This window comes from Rhipicephalus microplus, chromosome X, assembly GCF_043290135.1.
Source record: "Rhipicephalus microplus isolate Deutch F79 chromosome X, USDA_Rmic, whole genome shotgun sequence".
In the NCBI taxonomy this organism is placed as follows: domain Eukaryota; kingdom Metazoa; phylum Arthropoda; class Arachnida; order Ixodida; family Ixodidae; genus Rhipicephalus; species Rhipicephalus microplus.
The window spans coordinates 116,776,913-116,795,965 of NC_134710.1; the positions used below are offsets into that span (position 1 = coordinate 116,776,913).

General features: G+C 46.2%; 2 protein-coding genes across 2 annotated transcripts in view; one reads left to right on the plus strand and one right to left on the minus strand.

Annotated features, from left to right (window-relative positions):
• Positions 1 to 19,053, plus strand: part of Cbp53E (Calbindin 53E) — a 203,428-nt gene that overhangs the window by 124,021 nt on the left and 60,354 nt on the right. Inside the window, exon 2 of the mRNA XM_037427562.2 lies at positions 3,915 to 4,000. Within this exon, the coding sequence (XP_037283459.1) occupies positions 3,915 to 4,000 (86 nt within the window). The remainder of the gene's footprint in view (positions 1 to 3,914; positions 4,001 to 19,053) is intronic.
• LOC142775707 (programmed cell death protein 6-like) lies at positions 150 to 845 on the minus strand. Its single transcript, XM_075877453.1, has one exon. It carries the CDS (start codon positions 765 to 767, stop codon positions 237 to 239), a length of 531 nt encoding a protein of 176 aa, XP_075733568.1. The 5' UTR covers positions 768 to 845; the 3' UTR covers positions 150 to 236.

The following is a 19,053-nucleotide window of genomic DNA, read 5'->3' on the forward strand; positions in this document are numbered from 1 at the left end:
TCAAAGACGCTATAAGTCATGCCGCGAGCTTAGCAGATGAGAGAACCGGAACATGGCGAATGTTCTACAGCGGAAGCTTAGTGCAGTTGTAATCCGAAGTGCCCATGGCTTCCTCGGTGTTATTTGATACCACAAAAGAAAGAGAACAGTTACGGCTGGACATGTTTTATTTCTCGAGCGACAATTTTGAGAAGCCTTTGCGGCGGGATGGCGTCGGAATTTTTCGGGAGGCAGTGCTAAGCGAGCACAAGGATCAGCATGACCAGGTACTCCTCGAAGCGGACATTGACCACGCCGGTCTTCTGGCGGTCGAAGCGCCGGAACGCGTCCGAGGCGCTCTTGACGAACATGCAGGCCTGGATGAACTCGTCGAAGTAGACCTTTCCCCCTCGCACGAAGCGGCGCTGCAGCAACGCGTTGAAGCGGTCCGAGAGCGTGTAGTTGCATTCCTTGAGCGCGGTGGCCATGTTGCGGGTCTCGATGGTGCCCCCGTTGTTTGGGTCGAAGTGCCGGAACGCGCTCGACCAGTCCGTCACGTAGCGGTACAGCTCACTGAACTCGTCGAAGTTGATGGTGCCGTCGTGGTTTCGGTCGAAGAGGTGCACGAGCATCCGGGCTGTCTCCATGTTGAAGGGACGCCAGGTGCCGGTCGACAGGGCCATCTGCAGCTCGCGGTAGTCGATCGCGCCATTGTGACCCTGGTCGGCAGCCAGGAAAGTGGTGCGCAGGGTGACCTGGTTCAACGGTTGTCCGCCGATGTGCGCCATGCCTTCGTTGCCGCAGATCCAGAGGATTCTTGCTGGCCGCGAGTTCTGCGGGGCGCGTGACCGCGTTCGCCCAAGTGGAACGCAGCACCTACCTGATGATGATGATGATGCGCCTGGCATGATTGACACCTACCCAGTATAGGTGATCGGCTGGGATCGGGTGGATCATATGGTCGTAATTTTTTTTTCAAATCCTACTAGAGGGTACGCAGTTTATTAGAAAAAAAGAGCTTTTTCTGAATTAATCTAAATTGCAGACTACTATGAAGCGTAACCTACTGGACACTATATAGAAGCAGATGCGCATGTAGATCTTAAAATTTTATCACTATTCCTCGGGATAATTTTTTTAAGAATCACGTAATTAAAATAAAATATTCGAACTATAGATGACAATTCCATTGTTTTTTTTGTTTATTAAGTATCTCTTTCGTCTTTAATCAACAACACTTCCTTCTGTTTATTTTGCAAATGCAAGCTGCTCTGTCACCTGGGCTGAATAGTCCAGAATTTATCACCTCGCACAATAAGCGTGTCAATGAAAATTTAACCATCACCATGCACCTCAAAACGACGCAGGTTCTTTAGCTATTTCAGTAAATTTCGTCACAAGCAGTCAACCGCATTGTTTAAAAGCTCCGAAATTCCACTCTTCGGTCCCGGAGTCTAACTTTGTCCTTCGACGTGATCCTCGTCGTTGTCGTTCAAAATGATTCGACGTTGCTTGGCTATTCACCTGGGATAAAACTTCATAGTCTGCGCGTCGCGTCGGTGTACGCAGGAAGTTGAAAAAACCGAGCCGCGTTGCTGATGCAGCTTCCGTATAAGACGCAGAGGCAGCTCAGCGGAAATTTTAGACACCTTAAAGTCGTATATCACGCCGGCATGGGAAAACATGAACTGCCTCTTTCAGAGGCGAAGTGTCCACCCAGCCTAGAGCCCACGGCCCTCCTACCCCTTACAGACTGCGTGAGACTTCTCGGCCTTTCTCGTCTAACGCACACACCCGCACGTGCACTGGCACCAGCCCCTGCCGTCATTTATGCACATAGGCCAGCCCCTTGTATCGCAGTATCGTATGCATTGGCGTCTTGCGCAATGCGGTACGACGTGCAATGCGCAAGGAAAGTCAATGTTATACAAAGGGGCACCTCGTTTGAAACAATCCCGGCTGCGGCGGCTGCAATTTCAATGGAGGCGAAAATGCTGTAGGCCCGTGTGCTCAGGTTTGAGTGCTCGTTAAAGAACCCCAGATGGTCAAAATTTCCGGAACCCTCCACTACGGCGTCTCTGATAATCGTATAGTGGTTTTTGGACGTTAAACCTCACATATCAATCATCAATCAACCTCCTATAAAACGACTTGATCGGATTCGCGGGGAACGGATCACACCGCGGTGACTTGGGCCTTTCGTTTTCTCTCTCGCTTTTATTTTTGTTCAGCGGCTGACTCCATTGAGTTGACGAGTTCGTAACTCAACCACAGCAGCCTCATTCCAATGAATGCGAATGCCCAAACTGTCCATCATTATAGCTTTGAACACGCGACAGGATTCGCAGGTCAGACTTATACCCACTCGCTCTGCGGCGTTTTACATCTTACAGAAGTTGCTTTCGAACGTTAAATGCCATCGGTAGAGAATTACTTGTAGCGTTCGGTGTTTCTTTGTTTCGCGGGGCCCAAGCAATGTCGTGTCCGCTTGTTTCTCCGACAATCACGCTGACAAGCTCAGATAAAAGTTTCAGTGTGCGTTTTTGTCTTTGTAGGTGTTGGTAACACATTTGCGAAGCTTGGTAATGTAGAGTGTGGGGCTAGTTAAAACGTACTCACGACGGATCATACTCGTGTCGTGTAGTTTTTTCTTGTATTTCGTGTCCTATTTGCGCTCAGTGTCATTCCAAACGAGTTTACTCATTGACTTTGTTCGGTGATATGTAATGGCATAAATTATGGCATCTTTCAACTCTATAGAGTGAAGTGGAGCATCGCGATAGACACTGTGTTCTAGTATAGGTCTAGCGTAGATGATCCATCAAGCACATGGAAAAGCTACGTGGGGTATATTACATTAAACAAAAGTTCAAGATTATTGAGTATCTCAGCATGAGACATCTTATAATGTTAGCGGCACCACTGTACCAGGTCGTCGTTTGTATATAAATGTTCCTAAAGTTTAAACACTAAAGCTACAGTTTCGTCTAAAAAGTTTGCCCCTATAGGGGTGACAGAAGTCGAATGGGCCCCAGTTCTATAAGCAAACACTATAGAGAGCGCACACATAAGGTTACGCATTCCTACAGTTTAAGCACCCAGGCTACAGTTTCGTCTGAAAACTTCGACCTGGGTGAAAAAATTCGGATGGGCCTTAGTTCTATATCAAACACTATAGGAGCTCCCTATAGAGTGAGCGCGTGCACACTTTTTTGTAACCACTGTGTGCGCTTAAAAATGAACTTGCTGGTAAGCCTTCAGAATATTTCAGGACTTGGAGGGAGCTACACAGTCGAACAGCCGCTCGGGAAGAACAGAAACAAAACGCGCAACAAGAAAGAACGTAATCTGAAAGACGGAAGGGCAAAACTGTTGGGCCGCGTGCGTTAACACTGCCGTCAAGCAGAGCAGATGCTAAACCTTTTCTCGGCGCCGCCGATATTGCAGCAGCTGCTTCGACCACACACAGGGTGGGAGGCGAGATTTCTACGCTGCAGCCAGATTAAAAATTGATTTTGAGCACAAAAGCACGAGCCTCGCAGAAATGTCTGTGTGTGCGCTTGTGTATGAGGGCGGGTAGGGGTTACGCAGCTATAGAATATATTGTGTAAGCATCGCTTTCGTCCTGTGACTGGCAGATACCCGAGAGTTGAGTCACGCGAAACAAAAGAATCACTCCGCTAACGAAACAAGCCGCGCTCCTTGTCAGAGTTGAAGGGGATAAAAAAAACTAAAGTATTTGTAGCTTTCGCTTTCTTCTTTTCCTCGGTTTTTTTTTTTTGTCCTTCAGATCCTGTCGCATTTTACCAATCTGTGTGGAAAACAAAGACAGCGATCTATATTGATTGCTGACACAACTTTGGAGGCAGACAGCGTCCCCTACGATTTGTAACTGCCAACTAAACAGAGAATTCCCTTTCTTCTTGTCTTCGCAGGAAACGGCTTCATTGAAGGACGAGAGCTGGACAACTTTCTCCGCGAATTTGTTTCCAGCGTCAGTTTGTCCGACGTAGGACCAGAGGTAAGCCTTTATTTCCTTTTTCTTTCTTTCTTTTCTTCTTTCTTTCTTTCGTTTTATGTTAAAACGCGTTTTCTTCAAAGCCACATAGAAGTGACAGAGAACTGATAAAAAATTTTAAAAAAATAGAAGAAGCGCTGTAGTTATCCTTTTTAAACTAGCCCCTGCAGCCGGTGATCTATCGGCATCATTATCGACGGGGACACATAGTCCTTAAAAAGAACCATTAGGATACCTTGCTGCAACTGTCGAGAACACAAACGCACAGATTGGGCAGCAAAAAGAACGAGTTTTTCAATGAGTCACGCCAGGTCTAGTTACAGCGGCTGAGCATGTCGTGACCTCAATAACATATAGCAAGGGCGCATATTCCACGGAAGACATAAATACGACATAGCTTGTGGGCAAGATACGAATTCTATACGTCAGGGTGGTCGTCCTTTTTTTCATTTATTTATTTCTGCGTTTTTCGCTGGTACAAACGAGGCTCCGTGGTCACTGGGTCAACGTTATTACCGAGCCCGGCTACTCAGCTTGACGCGTGATAAGAAAATAAAATGGACGATAAAGTGGCAGGTAACACAATACGGGCACGGCTAAGGTTGAACGCGGGGGTCTTCAAAATAAGAATAGTGGTAAAGCAAGAACGGTGTATCATAGAGTTTCCTAAAATTAACTAGAGGGAACTCTGGCGCTGCGATCGTTCAGCGACCATGGGAATGATGGGTAGTACACATATTTGCCTAGTCTTCGTACTTGCGGGTGGCGAATCGTACTTGCGGCTTCGTTCATTGCTGGTTACGGTTTTGTTTTGAAGGAAAGAACGAACCCTTTTTTGTTTTGAAAGAAAGAACGAAATGGTAAGCCTAAAAGAATAAGGTGGTGAAGCGCAGCCGCTGAACATTTTCTTTTTTTTTTCGTGAAAAAACAGCTCCAAGCCACACGAACACACACGGCGCCAGAAGCAGGCCAGAAGCACAAAAATTAGACAGATCTGTGTACTACCCATCATTTCCATGCTCGCTGAAGCGCCGTGCGTTGCAGCGCCCATAGACATCAGCGCCAGAGTTTCCTTTGGTGTATATTAGGAAACTCTATATGCGGTGTATCACTCACCGACGCCGGTGTGTTTTACAGTTGCAACGTCATCCCTCCAGAACGCAGTTTACAAAATTCAAGTTCTGTGAAGAAGAATTCGGCATTCAAAATTATTTCTTTTTTCTATTTTCTCGAACGAAGTCACGCTTCGCCATTGCCGGCACTGGTCATTCAGAGAGATGACTGATAATGAAACCTGTCGTGACACAGAGGTCGCGCAGAATTTCGAAACAGCCGATCATATACCGCGTGGCTGAATCCGGAACGTCTGTCGAGAGAGTACCTTTTGTATTAAACGTATTCTCCTTTAGAGTCTTCCATCCGAGAGAGCGCATCTTTTTGCCTTGACATGCATCGTCCCGCCTAGCTTTCCACATGCAGCTGGCATTTCGTGCACTACCTTATTTGGTGTATGCCACCCGGACGTTCCGTTCTTCATTTTCAGCGGACCAGGGGTTAGTAGAGGCGTTTGCCCCATTTATGTGTCACATGCGCTTCAGCTCGCGGACAATGAACATGTAGCAGGGGTCATCTCTAGCTCACTGCCATCAGTGGGCCGCATTCGCGCAGTTCAGTCCCGCGAGAACTGAGGTACAACTAAAATGTAGACGCCATTTCTCTGATAGTTTTTGTTCATGACATGGTGACCACATTGGGTGCCTCACGATAACGATGCTTTAGACCGGTCATGTCTGAGCAGCTCACCAGCATTCATATGAAGAAAATAAAAGACATTTTGGGCATGAACGGCCATGTTAGGGTATCAGGCCGCAAGCAATTGGCTTTCGGGCTGCATGTTTGGGTGTTTGAGACTTCTGCCCTGTAGGCATATAAAGCTATCCCGTAAAAATAAGCCCCCACTCAACTGAGAGCAGTGCTTCCACATTAGTTTTTTTTTTTTCCTCTCATATCTTGTCAAAACAACTGTGGCGTTACAAACCCGTGTTGAGAGAGAAAATTAGTCATCATCATATGCAGTCCTAGAAGATAGTAAGCGCAAACGGCCCACTGGAGCTGCTGATGGCCCACTGTTGACATTTCTTTCATTGGGCATCACTGTGGCTTTATGCCCCACAGTCACTATATAGCTGTAGGAAAATCTAGCCATCACGAGAATCCCTTAGCCCACGGCTCCTACATTACTCCTATGGTGTCTCGCGGCTTGAAAGAAATTGCAACGTTAACAATTGAAGGTGTACCATTGTTTCGAGGAATAAACATTTGTTTGAAGGACGCAAGCTTTGAAGTCTTGACCGAGCACCCCGCCGAGTGAAACCTTTGATACCACACCAGACTTCACCAATAGTAATAGTGCTGAAATTCAGCCATTACAGATACCACTTCTAGTTTCTGAATGTCCTTAATGAGATGTATAGTAACTTATTTCCCTTCTATCACGGAGTGCATTTTATAATACGCTCACATTTTTTATTGTTCTTGTTTAAATATTCGCACAAAAAAAGAAGCATACAAATTACTCATCGGCTCTTTATTAAGAACCATACGCCTCGAGTGTCGCAAAATATATGGGGAGGAACAAAAATGAGCACTCGTGAAAGAGAGACAAGGCGTTGCCAATAATTCGTGCACGCTTGAGCACTCTATTACCACCCTATCTGATCATACATACATTGTAAATGCTTGAGGCCGAAATTCTCAATGAAACAAAGTGCCTGAACTGTTTCATTGTAAAATTGAGAACTTGTTCTGTGCTGTCTCTCCTTCTTTCTTTCTCTTTTTTATTATTTTTTAAGGTGCAGCCACTCGTAATTTATGGAAACGTTCTTTTATGCGCAGACTGCATTATGGACACATCGGTTCTGTGAAAACTGGCAAGGCAACGCGAATGCAGAGCTTTTCTTTTTTTTTTCAGCGTTGTTCATCGCAACGTTTCGAATGTGTGGTAGAGGTCGAATCCTGATTGGATTAGAGAGGCGTCATCGAGCAGAACGTTTGACTGAACTAAGTTACTCGCATTCACGGTGCAATCTCTGCGCGCTCGCGATCCCTGAGTGAGATCGATTCGGAACCGGTCGCGAAACCAAGAATCCGCCGAAACTGGCTCATTTATAAACAATTAAAGTGCCAGGCGTTTCTTTATTCGAATCACCGAGCGCCTCGCCCAGTATTGGTCTCCCTCGCTCCTCCAAGACTCTTGTGCTCTATTTCAGCTTTTGCTTCTTTTTTCTTTTGTCTTTTTTTTTATTTTTCGACAATTTCGCCGGCAGTAAACAGGCATGCATTACGTATACTTTCTCTGGCGTCTCATGTTGGCGTTCTTTCTTTCTTCCTTTCTTTCTCTCTCTCTTTCTTTCTTTGTTTCTTTCTGTCTTTTTACTATTTATCTGCCTTTCTTTCTTGTTTCTTGTTTGACTTCTTTGTGGGCCGAAGTGAGAACGACTTCGACCCGGACTCATTACTCTTTCAGCCGCCTGTCGGCCCTTGGGTAGAAATTGCCGGCGTCTTGGTTCCTGGCGTTGCTTCTAGCAATGAGCTTCCCGCTCCCTCAGGAGCGATTGAGAGGGATCGCAGAACCAACGAAATGGCGCGCCCTCAAAGAAAACGTCTATACACGTATTTTTATTCAAATGGCTCCCACCAAGACAGGAGTTGTACGCCCTCTTCGATGCGTAGGAAAAAACAAAGAAAGAATACGAAACCTTCAGGGGGTAGGCATACCACACTAGAGGGCCGGTGCGAAATGCATTACCGCGTTGGAACCACACAGGGCTTGTAGCGCACACGGTTTTTAGAAGAACGTGTAGTGAAACAGGCTTTCCAGTGGTTTTATTGTCAATGTAGTAATTTTTGTCAACTGGCTGTTTCGAGCAAGTCCGTAATAGAAACTTTTGCATTTTACCTGGAGCATCTTCCTATTTGCATATAGAGACGGCAGTTTGCAGCATAAATATTGAACGAGTGGCTTCATGTTCTGCGCTGTGTATGTTCTAAAAGGATGTCACACCCGCTGTCTCACATTTCGAACGACACTTGCATTGCAAGCGAAGATTCTCTGTTCGAGGAACATTCGCAACATGTAAAAATGACCGCGCATCACACGTTGACGCTTTAGAAAGCTCCAAGTACGTCGTTCATAGTCTAATGGTCGTGATTAAATTAATTTCTTAAATGCCATTTAGCCCCGCCATGGTGGTCTAGTGGCTAAGGAACTCGGCTGCTGACCCGCAGGTCGTGGGATCAAATCCCGGCTGCGGCAGCTGCATTTCCGATGGAGGCGGTAATGTTGTAGGCCCATGTGCTCATATTTGGGTGCACGTTAAAGAACCCCAGGTGCTCGAAATTTCTGGAGCCCTACACTACGGTGTCTCTCATAATCATATGGTAGTTTTGGAGCGTTAAATCTCACATATCAATCAATGCCGACCCGCAGGTCGCAGGATCGAGTCCCAGCTGCGGCGGCTGAATTTTCGATGGAGGCGTAAACGCTGTAGGCCCGTGTGCTCAGACTTGGGTGCACGTTAAAGAACCCCAGGTGGTTGAAATTTCCGTAGCCCTCCACTACAGCGTCTCTCATAATCAAATGGTGGTTTTAGGGTGTTATACCCCACATATCAATAATTAAATGCCATTTATGCAAGAAACAACACTTTTGTCTCGCGTCGGATGCTTCATTCAGTCTCCAGGATTGCTACATTTATTCCGGCATGCATATCTAAAAAGAGTAATAAAGGCTAACGAAGTGTTACTCTACGAAAACACCTGATTTGAGAGCTTTGAGGTAATTATCCCCCGTAACAACTCCACTCGAACTGAGAGTAATAAGAGGCAATTAAAGAAAGTCTTTTTTATGCGACGCGCAGGTTTGAGCATTCGCAACAGGCCCTACATTTAAACATTATTAGTAATCTGCTAACTGCTTTAATCGTTAGTATATTATTTTACCTGTTTCGCGGGGTAACATTTCGCATATGGTGTAAAAATGTACACAAGTGTTTTTTTTTTTGTTTTTTTATTCCTAAAACATAGTTCTGTACCAAAATTATTTTTTTTTTCAAAGAACACATGTGGAAGTGCTCTTATCGCTACGCAGTCGCTGCTTGAAAAAAAAAACGTTATTTCTATATTACCTAAGGAACTACAGAACGATTTCAATGCCGTTATAGACAGCGTAAACCGCGCCATTAAAGAAAAAAAGCTTAGGAAGCGTTGTGACTTTACCATGGTTGTGTCCGATGCAAGGGTCTACACTAAGTGGTCAATCCATAGATTAGGTAAATGTAGTACACAGCCTCTGTGCTACCCTCACGTTGCATTGGTGGCACGTATTCACAACAAAACGCACTCCCGAAAATTTTGAAATACATGGAATACACGCTTGTTAATGCTAAAAAAGTTGTTTCAAAATTTTTCTCACCTTCTGAAGCAGCAAGTCACACGGTGCGATCAAGCAGATGCTGGGAACAACTTGACAGCGTCTGTAGGAACTTTTCGAGGTGATAGAGGGCACCATTGCATGTTTTTTTTTTTCTAATCGCGAAGCTTTTGCAAGATCGTAATTATTGTAAGTAATGGTTCCCACGTCCTTGTATGCAGACTTAAGTGCAGCCAGTGGGAACAAGCGCATTGTTAGAACAAGTGACAGTAAGGTAATTTCACTTTAATTATAGCTGCGTTAACTCTGTCTAAAGTGGACCTTTGATTATGCAATTTTAAATCAATTCTATTTCCATTTCCAACTTTGCAAACATTTTCTAGGATGTCCAAAAGGTACGATTTTTATCATTTGTTGAATTATTTTTAGTGATTTCTAAAACTGCTCATCTTCATGCATAAGGACCTTTGCTGATGATAGTATCACAAGCTGCCAAATAAATGGATCTTTTCACTTTCGTCACCTCCAAATCAATGTAGCAAGATCCTATTAGAATTTATCAGGCTTCCAAAAGTACCGGTTGTGTTTATTTGGCAAAAATCTGACAATAATCTTACTGATCTCTTCACGTGTAGTTTTACTGAAACGTATCCTGAAAGCACATAAAAATTACTTTAGCAACATTTGGAAGAAGTTCTTCAATCTATATTTAACGTAAGTTGACGGTGACGATAAACGTGCATCTTTCAACCCTTTAAGTGGTTATGTAAAGGAAAAGAAGAGAAAAGTGCCGCCCCTAACTGTCTATCCTTAAGATGACACCTCAACACGTCGGCACAGGAATGGGGTAATGAGAATAAAAGGGATAGGTGAGCTAAAGGGAAGGTAGGAAAACAATTAAAATGGGACTCATTCCACTCTCCTCACCCGACACGCGCCCGAATCAACGAAGCCAACGGAGAAAGCCAAGGCACAAGTGATGCGCATGATTTACCGTGGGTAATGAGCAGAGTGGGCTCTTTCAAACTCACGGAGTAAGTCCAGTTGACTCTGATGGTTGCGCCACTTCAGAAGGTCAATCCTGAGGTGTCGCGATGAGGAGGGCCGCAGCACAAATTAGTCGCTCCGGAGAGTCGACTGAGAGCATCAGAATCACAGCACGTATTGCCGCGGGCAGTGCGCAAACTGTTGCGTCCTGAGGCTGGCAGATGACGGCAGCGTCGAAGAAGCGGGTGGTGTCGTCATCGAACTCTGGGAGACGGCAGCAGCCGCCGGCGGATGCGAGGCAGCGCGCGGTGTCTACGTTGCCGTCGAGCGCGTGGTGACGACGGCAGACCCGGCGGAGGGGAGCACGAGGGCGAAGTCCTCGTCGTGTTCGTGGGTATGACGGGCGCACTAAGGGCGGCTTCCGAGGTTGGGCCGCCGGTACCGGCGGCCGCATCCCGGAAAGAGCGGCCCTTGAGGATCGTTGCATTGATCCCAGGGGTCCTGGCATGCTCAAAGGCTTGGCGGCGAGTCACTGTGCCATCAGATGAGGTCATGATGACCACGGCCTTGCGCTGGAGTTGCCAAGAAGAACAGCGCGACTCGGTTGCGGAATGTTTTCCGCGACAGTTTATGCAGAGTGTGTGTTGTGCTGCACACGGTCCTGGGGCATGCTTGACGCCGCAGCGCAGGCACCACTCGTCTCGCGAGTAGGTGGCGGTTTCGTGCACGAAGCGGCGCAACAGGCACACTGAAAGGGCCGGGGCTGGCGAGGACTGACAGGGAACCTTTGCTTTTTAAGCAGGATGTCACGGGGACCATGTTCCCCGCAAATGTCAGGGTGAGGTAGTTGCCTCTGCAAACTCCAGTCACGAGTGGCACTGATGAGGCGGTTTTGTCGACGAGGTCCTCGAAGGGATCGTCCAGTCAACTCCAAAAGCCTTGCCAATACAGGTGTTCAGGTCCAATTGCTTGTGTCGAACCTGAGTCTCGCAGATCGTCCCAACCTGAAGCAGGGTCGTCATATCGGTGGTGTGATGCGTGTCAACCGCAACCAAGTTGTGCTTGAAGTTCACCCGTGCACGCTGGGTGGCAGGGAACACCGAGAGGAAGGCGGCGATTGAGTCCCTCGATGCAGCCAGGAAGTTTGTCTTCTTCCCAACAGGCCGATAGATTATGGTGGCTGCCCTGCCACTCGGAGTTAAATCATTGCCGAAGTGGGGATCTTGAGGGCGCGGAGATGTGCTCAAAGGCACGTGCGAACTTGGAGAGGGTGCCTTTTGCTGGGTAGCACTAGAGGTTGCGAGAGGAAAGGAGATGGTGTTGTGTTTCTTGCGGGAAGCCTCAGCCGTGGCAGGACAGTAGGAAGGTCCGTTTTGCGCCTTCCTTTCACTCGGTGCCAGGGATGGAATGGCAGCGTCATGGCTGCCGGTGTCCTGTGATCGGGGTTTGTTTTTGGAGCGCGCAAGCTTCCTTGGTTCCTGCTGCTACTGCTGCGTAGGCACCGATGTCGATGCCGAGGTTGCCTGGTTGGCTTCCTGTTGATATGCCGTCTTGCGGCGGCCTCTCGGTGGTGGCATTTGTAGCCCTTAAAAGGGCTACAAATGAAGGAAAGAACGGGAGCGCAAAAACACGCTCTACTTCCTTGTAATCTTACCCACTCTGCTTTGAACTAATGGTATAGATAATAATATTTGGGTAACCCAATATTGAGCTTGCAAGCGCTCATCACTGCATCATGTGCCAGAAAATGGGCTGTTAGAGTTATATATATATATATATATATATATATATATATATATATATATATATATATATATATATATATATATATATATATATATATATATATATATATATATGAATAAAAAGAAGACACACGTCGAAAAACGGAAAGGTTTCTTTACGTTTCGGCCGCGGGATCGGCCTTCGTCAGAATCACTGTCATTCTGACGAAGGCCGATCCCGCGGCCGAAACGTAAAGAAACCTTTCCGTTTTTCGACGTGTGTCTTCTTTTTATTCGTACTATTTATCGGCGTCCAAGAATTTATTCCCTGCAATTATATATATATATATATATATATATATATATATATATATATATATATATATATATATATATATATATATATATATATATATATATATATATATATATATATATAGAAGATGTCGCATGTTTCAGCTCCTATATATATATATATATATATATATATATATATATATATATATATATATATATATGTGTGTGTGTGTGTGTGTGTGTGTGTGTGTGTGTGTGTGTGTGTGTGTGTGTGTGTGTGTGTGTGTGTGTGTGTGTGTGTGTGTGTGTGTGTGTGTGTGTGTGTGTGTGTGTGTGTGTAAAGTGGTCTGTCTTGGAAGCAGCTCGGTGACGGCGTGTGGCTACCCTTTGCTATTCATCCTTGAGTAACACAACCCATCGTAACAGTTTTGGTGAGAGGTGCTGGGTAATATAATGGCGCCTCCGACGAACGACGACGCACCGATCGCTGAGGCGCAATACGTGAAGCTTCGATGATGTCAACGGCTTGCTGGTCTGCCACCTGCTAAGGCTTCTCACGGCAACAATGAGAACCAGCCACTTGCTCCGCGTGTTCTGTGGCAGCCCTAAATCGAGCTCCCAACCTTCGCTGGTCAAGCTATGGAAGATGTCGACGCATGTTTCAGCTCCTACCAACGGGCAAGTCGGTTTAATGACTGTGATGCTACCGGCCAGCTCAACAATGTGGGACTCTTTCTTAAGGGAACCGCATCTCTATGGTTTGAAAACCATGAATAAAGCCTGCCGACGTGGCAGAAATTTGTCAATGAAATCAATAAGTGTTTAGGGGATCCGGCAGCTAAGAAGCGCCGAGCAAACAATCATGCAACGGGCTGAAGTACCCTGAGAAACCTGCACGACGTATATCGACGAGATTGCTCAAGTTGCGCAAGGCACTGAATTCCCGTATGACAGAGGAGGACAAGGTTGGTCATCTTGTTTAAATCTGTAAGTGACGTCATTAATCACTGCCGTATACGTTCGAAGCGCTCAAAGCGCGATGAATTACACCAAGGTTCGGCCGCCTAGCCAACGTCACTAACGTCGCCAGTGTCGAAGTGCATCCCGCCCCATCGGACCTCGCGTCGGCTATTCGGCAAGTGGTGCGCGAAGAGCTCGACCGCCAAGAGGCAGCTGCTCGGCCGGCACCTGATTTCCGAGAGACCTTTCTTCTCCGTGACTTTGGAGCAACTACAACGCCAGCTTCCTTGATGCCTGTAACTATACGCCTCGCCCTCGAGTGCCAAGCCCCACTATTCATCCACATCCGTGTTACCAGCGGTATGATGACTGCGCACGCAGACCATCGGCCGTTTTTCAGAAGTGGAATGGCTGGGTCACTTATCCTTCTACTGAGATCAGTAGTGCACCCCGTGAACATCTCATATACTTCCACTGCGGCGTCCACGGCCATGTCACCCTATTCTGCCCCGATCGCCGTCTCACGGCAGCACCGTCCTATGGGCGACCGCGTACATTCTACAAGCGCAAGGAATCAGCGCGTTGACGAGACACCATAGCCCTCTGGCTAGTAGCACAGGTCTAACCATAGGGCGAATCATGGCAGTGACTTACTGGCGTCTGTCCGCAGCTTGACGCCGCCACCTTCACGCTACGGAAGGTACCCATCTTCTCGACGACGTCCCCCGTCACCACCATCAGGAAACTAGGCAGCGCGACCGATGGAGGTGACGTCACCAGTCATCGTCAACTACACGCTGATATGCCTCCACCAGTGACATGTGTCAAAACAAGATTTGTGTTTCTGTAGACAATGTTACTACGCTAGCTCTAGTGGACATGGGAGCGAGTGTCTCCGTTATCATTGTTGATTTTAGAACCTAATTAGTCCGTAAACTGACGTTCCAGTGGGATAATGTGAGCACATTTTGTTCTGTGAGAGGAGAATTGCTCCGACATCTTGGTGTATGCACCACGAATACTCATTTCTCTGATAACGTCTATCAAGTCGAATTCACAGTAGTCGCTAAATGGACCCATAATGTAATCATTGGTCTGAATTTCCTACAACAGTGTGGTGGCACTCGTGATTGCGGTAACGGCAATCTTTTTATCTCTCGTCTTTCCGGCCAACCTGCTACTTGTTCGCACACCCTTGCCGTCCGTTAAGATTCCGTCTCACCATCACGTTCCTTATCGAGTGTTTAAGTTACTGTTGCAAGTGCCGACAACGATTCATTTGATGCTATTGTTGAGCCAATGCCTTCAATCGTTGCAAAGAAGCGTGTGCTCGTGTCTCGTTGTATTGTCTCTGGGGCCTGCGGAACGAGCGCACGGTGAGTGTCAAATTTATCCAACTAGTCTGTTGTGCTTCCAAACAATAAGCGACTTGCCTAGTTTGAAGCGGATGCAAACATCAGCATAGACGCTTTGAGCAATGACGCCTCGCACGAATCCCGTGCGCACGAGACTATCCCTGGTGTCCCTGAAGACACTTCGCCGTTTCTGAATATGCTCAACAATGCACTAACTACCCTCTGAAAAGCGTCAAGCACCGGCGAGCGTCCTTTCATTGTTTGATTTCACCCACGACGCTAACAAAGTTTGTGTTCCCAATACGCGGGCTCGCCGCAGGATCGACACGGGGTCCGCACATCCCATAAGCAGAAACCATACCGCGTGTCCGCATCGGAGGGCAAGGTGATCGAGGAACAGGTAGAAGACATGTTAGCTAATGGCGTCATCTAGGATTCTTCTAGTTCTTGGGTTGCGCCGGTCATCCTCGTGAAGAAAAAAGACATGTCCTGGTGGTTTTGCATCGACTACTGTCACCTAAATTTGGTGACGAAAAAGGATGTGTATCCACTTCCTCGCATATATGACGTTATCGACTGTCTTCATTCGGCGTGTTACTTCTCATCTGTGGACCTCCAATCGGGCTATTGGCATATACCTATACATTCCATCGACAAAGAGAAAAACGCTTTTGTCACACCAGATGGCTTCTTTGAATTCGATGTCAAGCCGTTTGGCTTGTTCAATGCCCCTGCGACCTTTGAAATGTTTATAGACAGGGTACTGCGCGGTCTCGAATGGGAGGTTTTTTGCGTTACCTTGATGACATCGTCATTTTTGGTCGCACTTTAGCTGAACATAATCATTGACTTGACGTTGTTTGGACATCCCTTGAACAAGCTGGCCTTATCCTGAACACCAAGAAGTGTCACTTTGGCCAATGAGAAGTACTTGTACTTGGACATCTTGTGAACAAACATGGTGTTCGTCCAGACCCTCAAAAGGTGCTGCTGTTAGCAGTTTTAAACAACCACAGTCACAACGCGAACTGAGAAGTTTCTTCAATCTCTCCTCAGAATTCCGACTGTTTGTACCCAAGTTTGCTGATAATGCCTACCCATTGACTTTATTGCTGTGCAAGGATAAGGATTTCACCTGGACCGTAGAGTGTGATTTTTCGTTTTGGGAGCTTAAGTTCCTTCTCTCGTCTGGACCAATACTGCGCCATTTCGACCCTTCAGCGACAACAAAAGTGCACATGGATGCGAGTCGTATCGGCCTTGGCGCCGTGCTCATACAGCGCTTTGATAACGCCGAGCATGCCACCGCCTATGCCAGTCGTTCATTGAGCAGGGCCGACAAGAATTATACCATCACTGAACAAGAGGGCCTCGCTGTGGTTTTAGCCATCCATAAGCTCCGTCTATATCTTTACGGCTGGCACTCCACGGTCGTTACTGACCACCATTCACTATGTTGGTTGGTTGACCTAACCCAACATAACCTAACCTACGACCTTGTAGCATTTTTTCGTGGCCCCTCTGGCCCCCTCGCGCGATGGGCGCTACGTCTGCAGAAATTGGACTATATAATATGCTACAAAAGTGGCCGCTATCATGCAGATGCCGACTGTCTCTCGAAGCTCCCACTACCCACCACTGTGTGTTACGCCGACAATTTAGACGATCTTTTAGCTTCAATCCACATTATGCTTTTCCCGACCTCGCCACCTTCTTGGAGGAAGAGCGAAATGACAGCAGCTTGGATAATCGCTTCAACTCATCGACTTAACCGACAGGTAGCCATAGCTTTATCGTCTGAGATGGCTTGCTTTTCAAAAGAAATTACGTGGCTGATGGTGCCCGCCTTGTTTTAGTGGTCCCTAAGAATTTGATAACATACGTACTCCATGCTATGCACGATGACGCATCTGCGGGTCACTGGGGGTTCGCCAAAGTGTACCACCCCTTACTGGCTCGATTCTACTGGCCTGCTATGCGACACAATACAGAAAAGTATGTGGCCAGTAGCGGTTAATGCCAGCAATTCAAGCGACCAAGTACTGCTCTGGTTGGTCTCGTCCACCCCGTGACGTCACCTTCATCATCTTTCTAAGCGGTTGAAGTAGATCTTCTCGACCCCTTTCCGTGATCATCAAACAACAACCGTTGTATTATAGTCTGTGTCGACCACATGACACGTTATATGGAACCAAAGCACTACCAACAGCCATGGTCATTGATGTATCGAGGTTCCTCCTCTCCTCTGTGGTACTGCACCATGGACCGCCTCATATTATTCTGAGTGATCGTGGTCGCCAATTCGTATCCGATGTTGTAGAAGAGCTCTTACATCACTGTGCTTGTCAATTTCGGCATGCGTCCCTGTATCACCCTTGAACAAACAGTCTCGTCGAGTGCACAAACATAACACTTACTAACATGATTTCTATGTACGTCGACTCCAGGCATAAGAACTCGCATGACATCTTGCCCTTTATCACCTACGCCTATAACATGGCAAAGCATAAAACCTCCGGCTACAGCCCCTTCGATCTCTTTTATGTCAGACCACCCCGCTGCTTTCTTGACACCTATCTGCCTTTTCATTCTCACGCAGATTTTTATTTCTCAGACTCTCTGCCACGCAGAGGAAGTTCGTTACCAAGCTCAGCTTCGTACGTTGGCATCCCAGAATCACTCCTAGTTCTCCTATGATTCACGGTAGAAGAATGCGTCGTACGAAAAAAGAGAGACAAAGCATGGCTGTGGACACCTTTTGCAAGCGCGGCCTTACCAGAAGTTCCTGGTTTGTTACACCAGCCCTTTTGTCATCCTACCCCATCGCTCGTCTCGTTTCTCGCGGCTACCGTTCTAGGCAGATGCAGCTTGTTCACGTCATTCGCCTAAAGCGCTTTCATCCTCGTGACTCTCAGCCCACGTGATACTCGCCCAGAGGGCTTCGTTTGGGAAAGGGGCCGATTCAATGTTACGCTGAATCAGCGACGTGAGAAAGAAGAAAGAAAAGAACGAAGTGGTCTTTCTTGGAAGCAGCTCAGTGACGGCACGGCAAGCTTCGCTATTCACCCTTCAATAAACACACCCCATCGTAACAATATATATATATATATATATATATATATATATATATATATATATATATATATATATATATATATATATATATATATATACACATATATATATATATACATTTTCCCAACGGAGTGTTGCACTAAGCCACTGTGAGGCTGGTTTTTTAAGTCTTCATCATTTATAACAACGTCACTGATTATGACTGATGAATTAGCTGTGAACAGAAAACAGTAACAAAAAACCATCTAACAAAGAAAATGTAAAAGACCTTTTAATGCTGAAGCACTTTTTATTCTGTAACCACCTTAACTGTGCAGTGAAAGCATTGGTTGCAATCGCCGAAGTCTTCTTTCCATCATGTCATTTGTGCAGGCATAACAAAATGGTCAACAAGAAGCCGTAAAAATCAATCATATATTGCATTTCAATGTCAATTCTTCAAAAAACAACACAAAAAACTAGAGGGACGAAAATTCAGGTCAACTATACGAATACTAAAGCAACGACTCGCAGACAAAGCCCTTCATAAAAACGCGCGTGAAGAATGGCTCCTCCTGCGGTCGGTAATGTGTTTTTTATAAGAACCGCAGTGGGATGATTTCACAGCGTAATGTATTCTCTCTTCTTTATTTTTTTTTCGTGTCCTATTTTCAACAGTAGGGCACACGTACTGATGTTCAGCTTATGTCATATATTATGTTTGTTTATACTTTCTCCCTTCACTCTGGCTAAAGGATTGACGTACGAAAAGGCTGTGCTGCTTTTTAAGTCAATAAGATTTTTTTTTCTTTTCATCAGCGCAAAGGAAAAAGTGGCTTTCCTTAGTTGGACAGTAAGGACGGCAGTCGATAAACCTATAGGCTCGAAAGTAACGTCAGTCTGCTTGATACAAAATAATATACATCTGCTTTTGCTGAAGAGTGTGTCTTACAGGCTCCTTTGATGAAGAGTAAAATACGCTCACGTATTCAGACCTCCTTTCTACATTCTCTTGTGTATGTTTTGTAGGAATTGAATTATTATACTGTGACGAGTTCCGAGCACTTTTTTTTTTAGTCCATTGCAGCCGAATGAGGCCTCGTGTGGCTAAATAACCATTCTTGATTCGGCATGCTTTCAAAGCACCCTTGATTGTGCTTATGGCCGTGTTTTGCAATGAACCGATTCCAGGCCGTTCTAGACGGTGAAGACGCGTCTTCATTGGCATCTCATGCAGAGTCTCCTGCT

What these genes read in the sequence shown, in the direction of transcription:
- LOC142775707 (XM_075877453.1), bottom strand. Translation starts at nt 767, where the DNA reads ATGGCGCACATCGGCGGACAACCGTTGAACCAGGTCACCCTGCGCACC.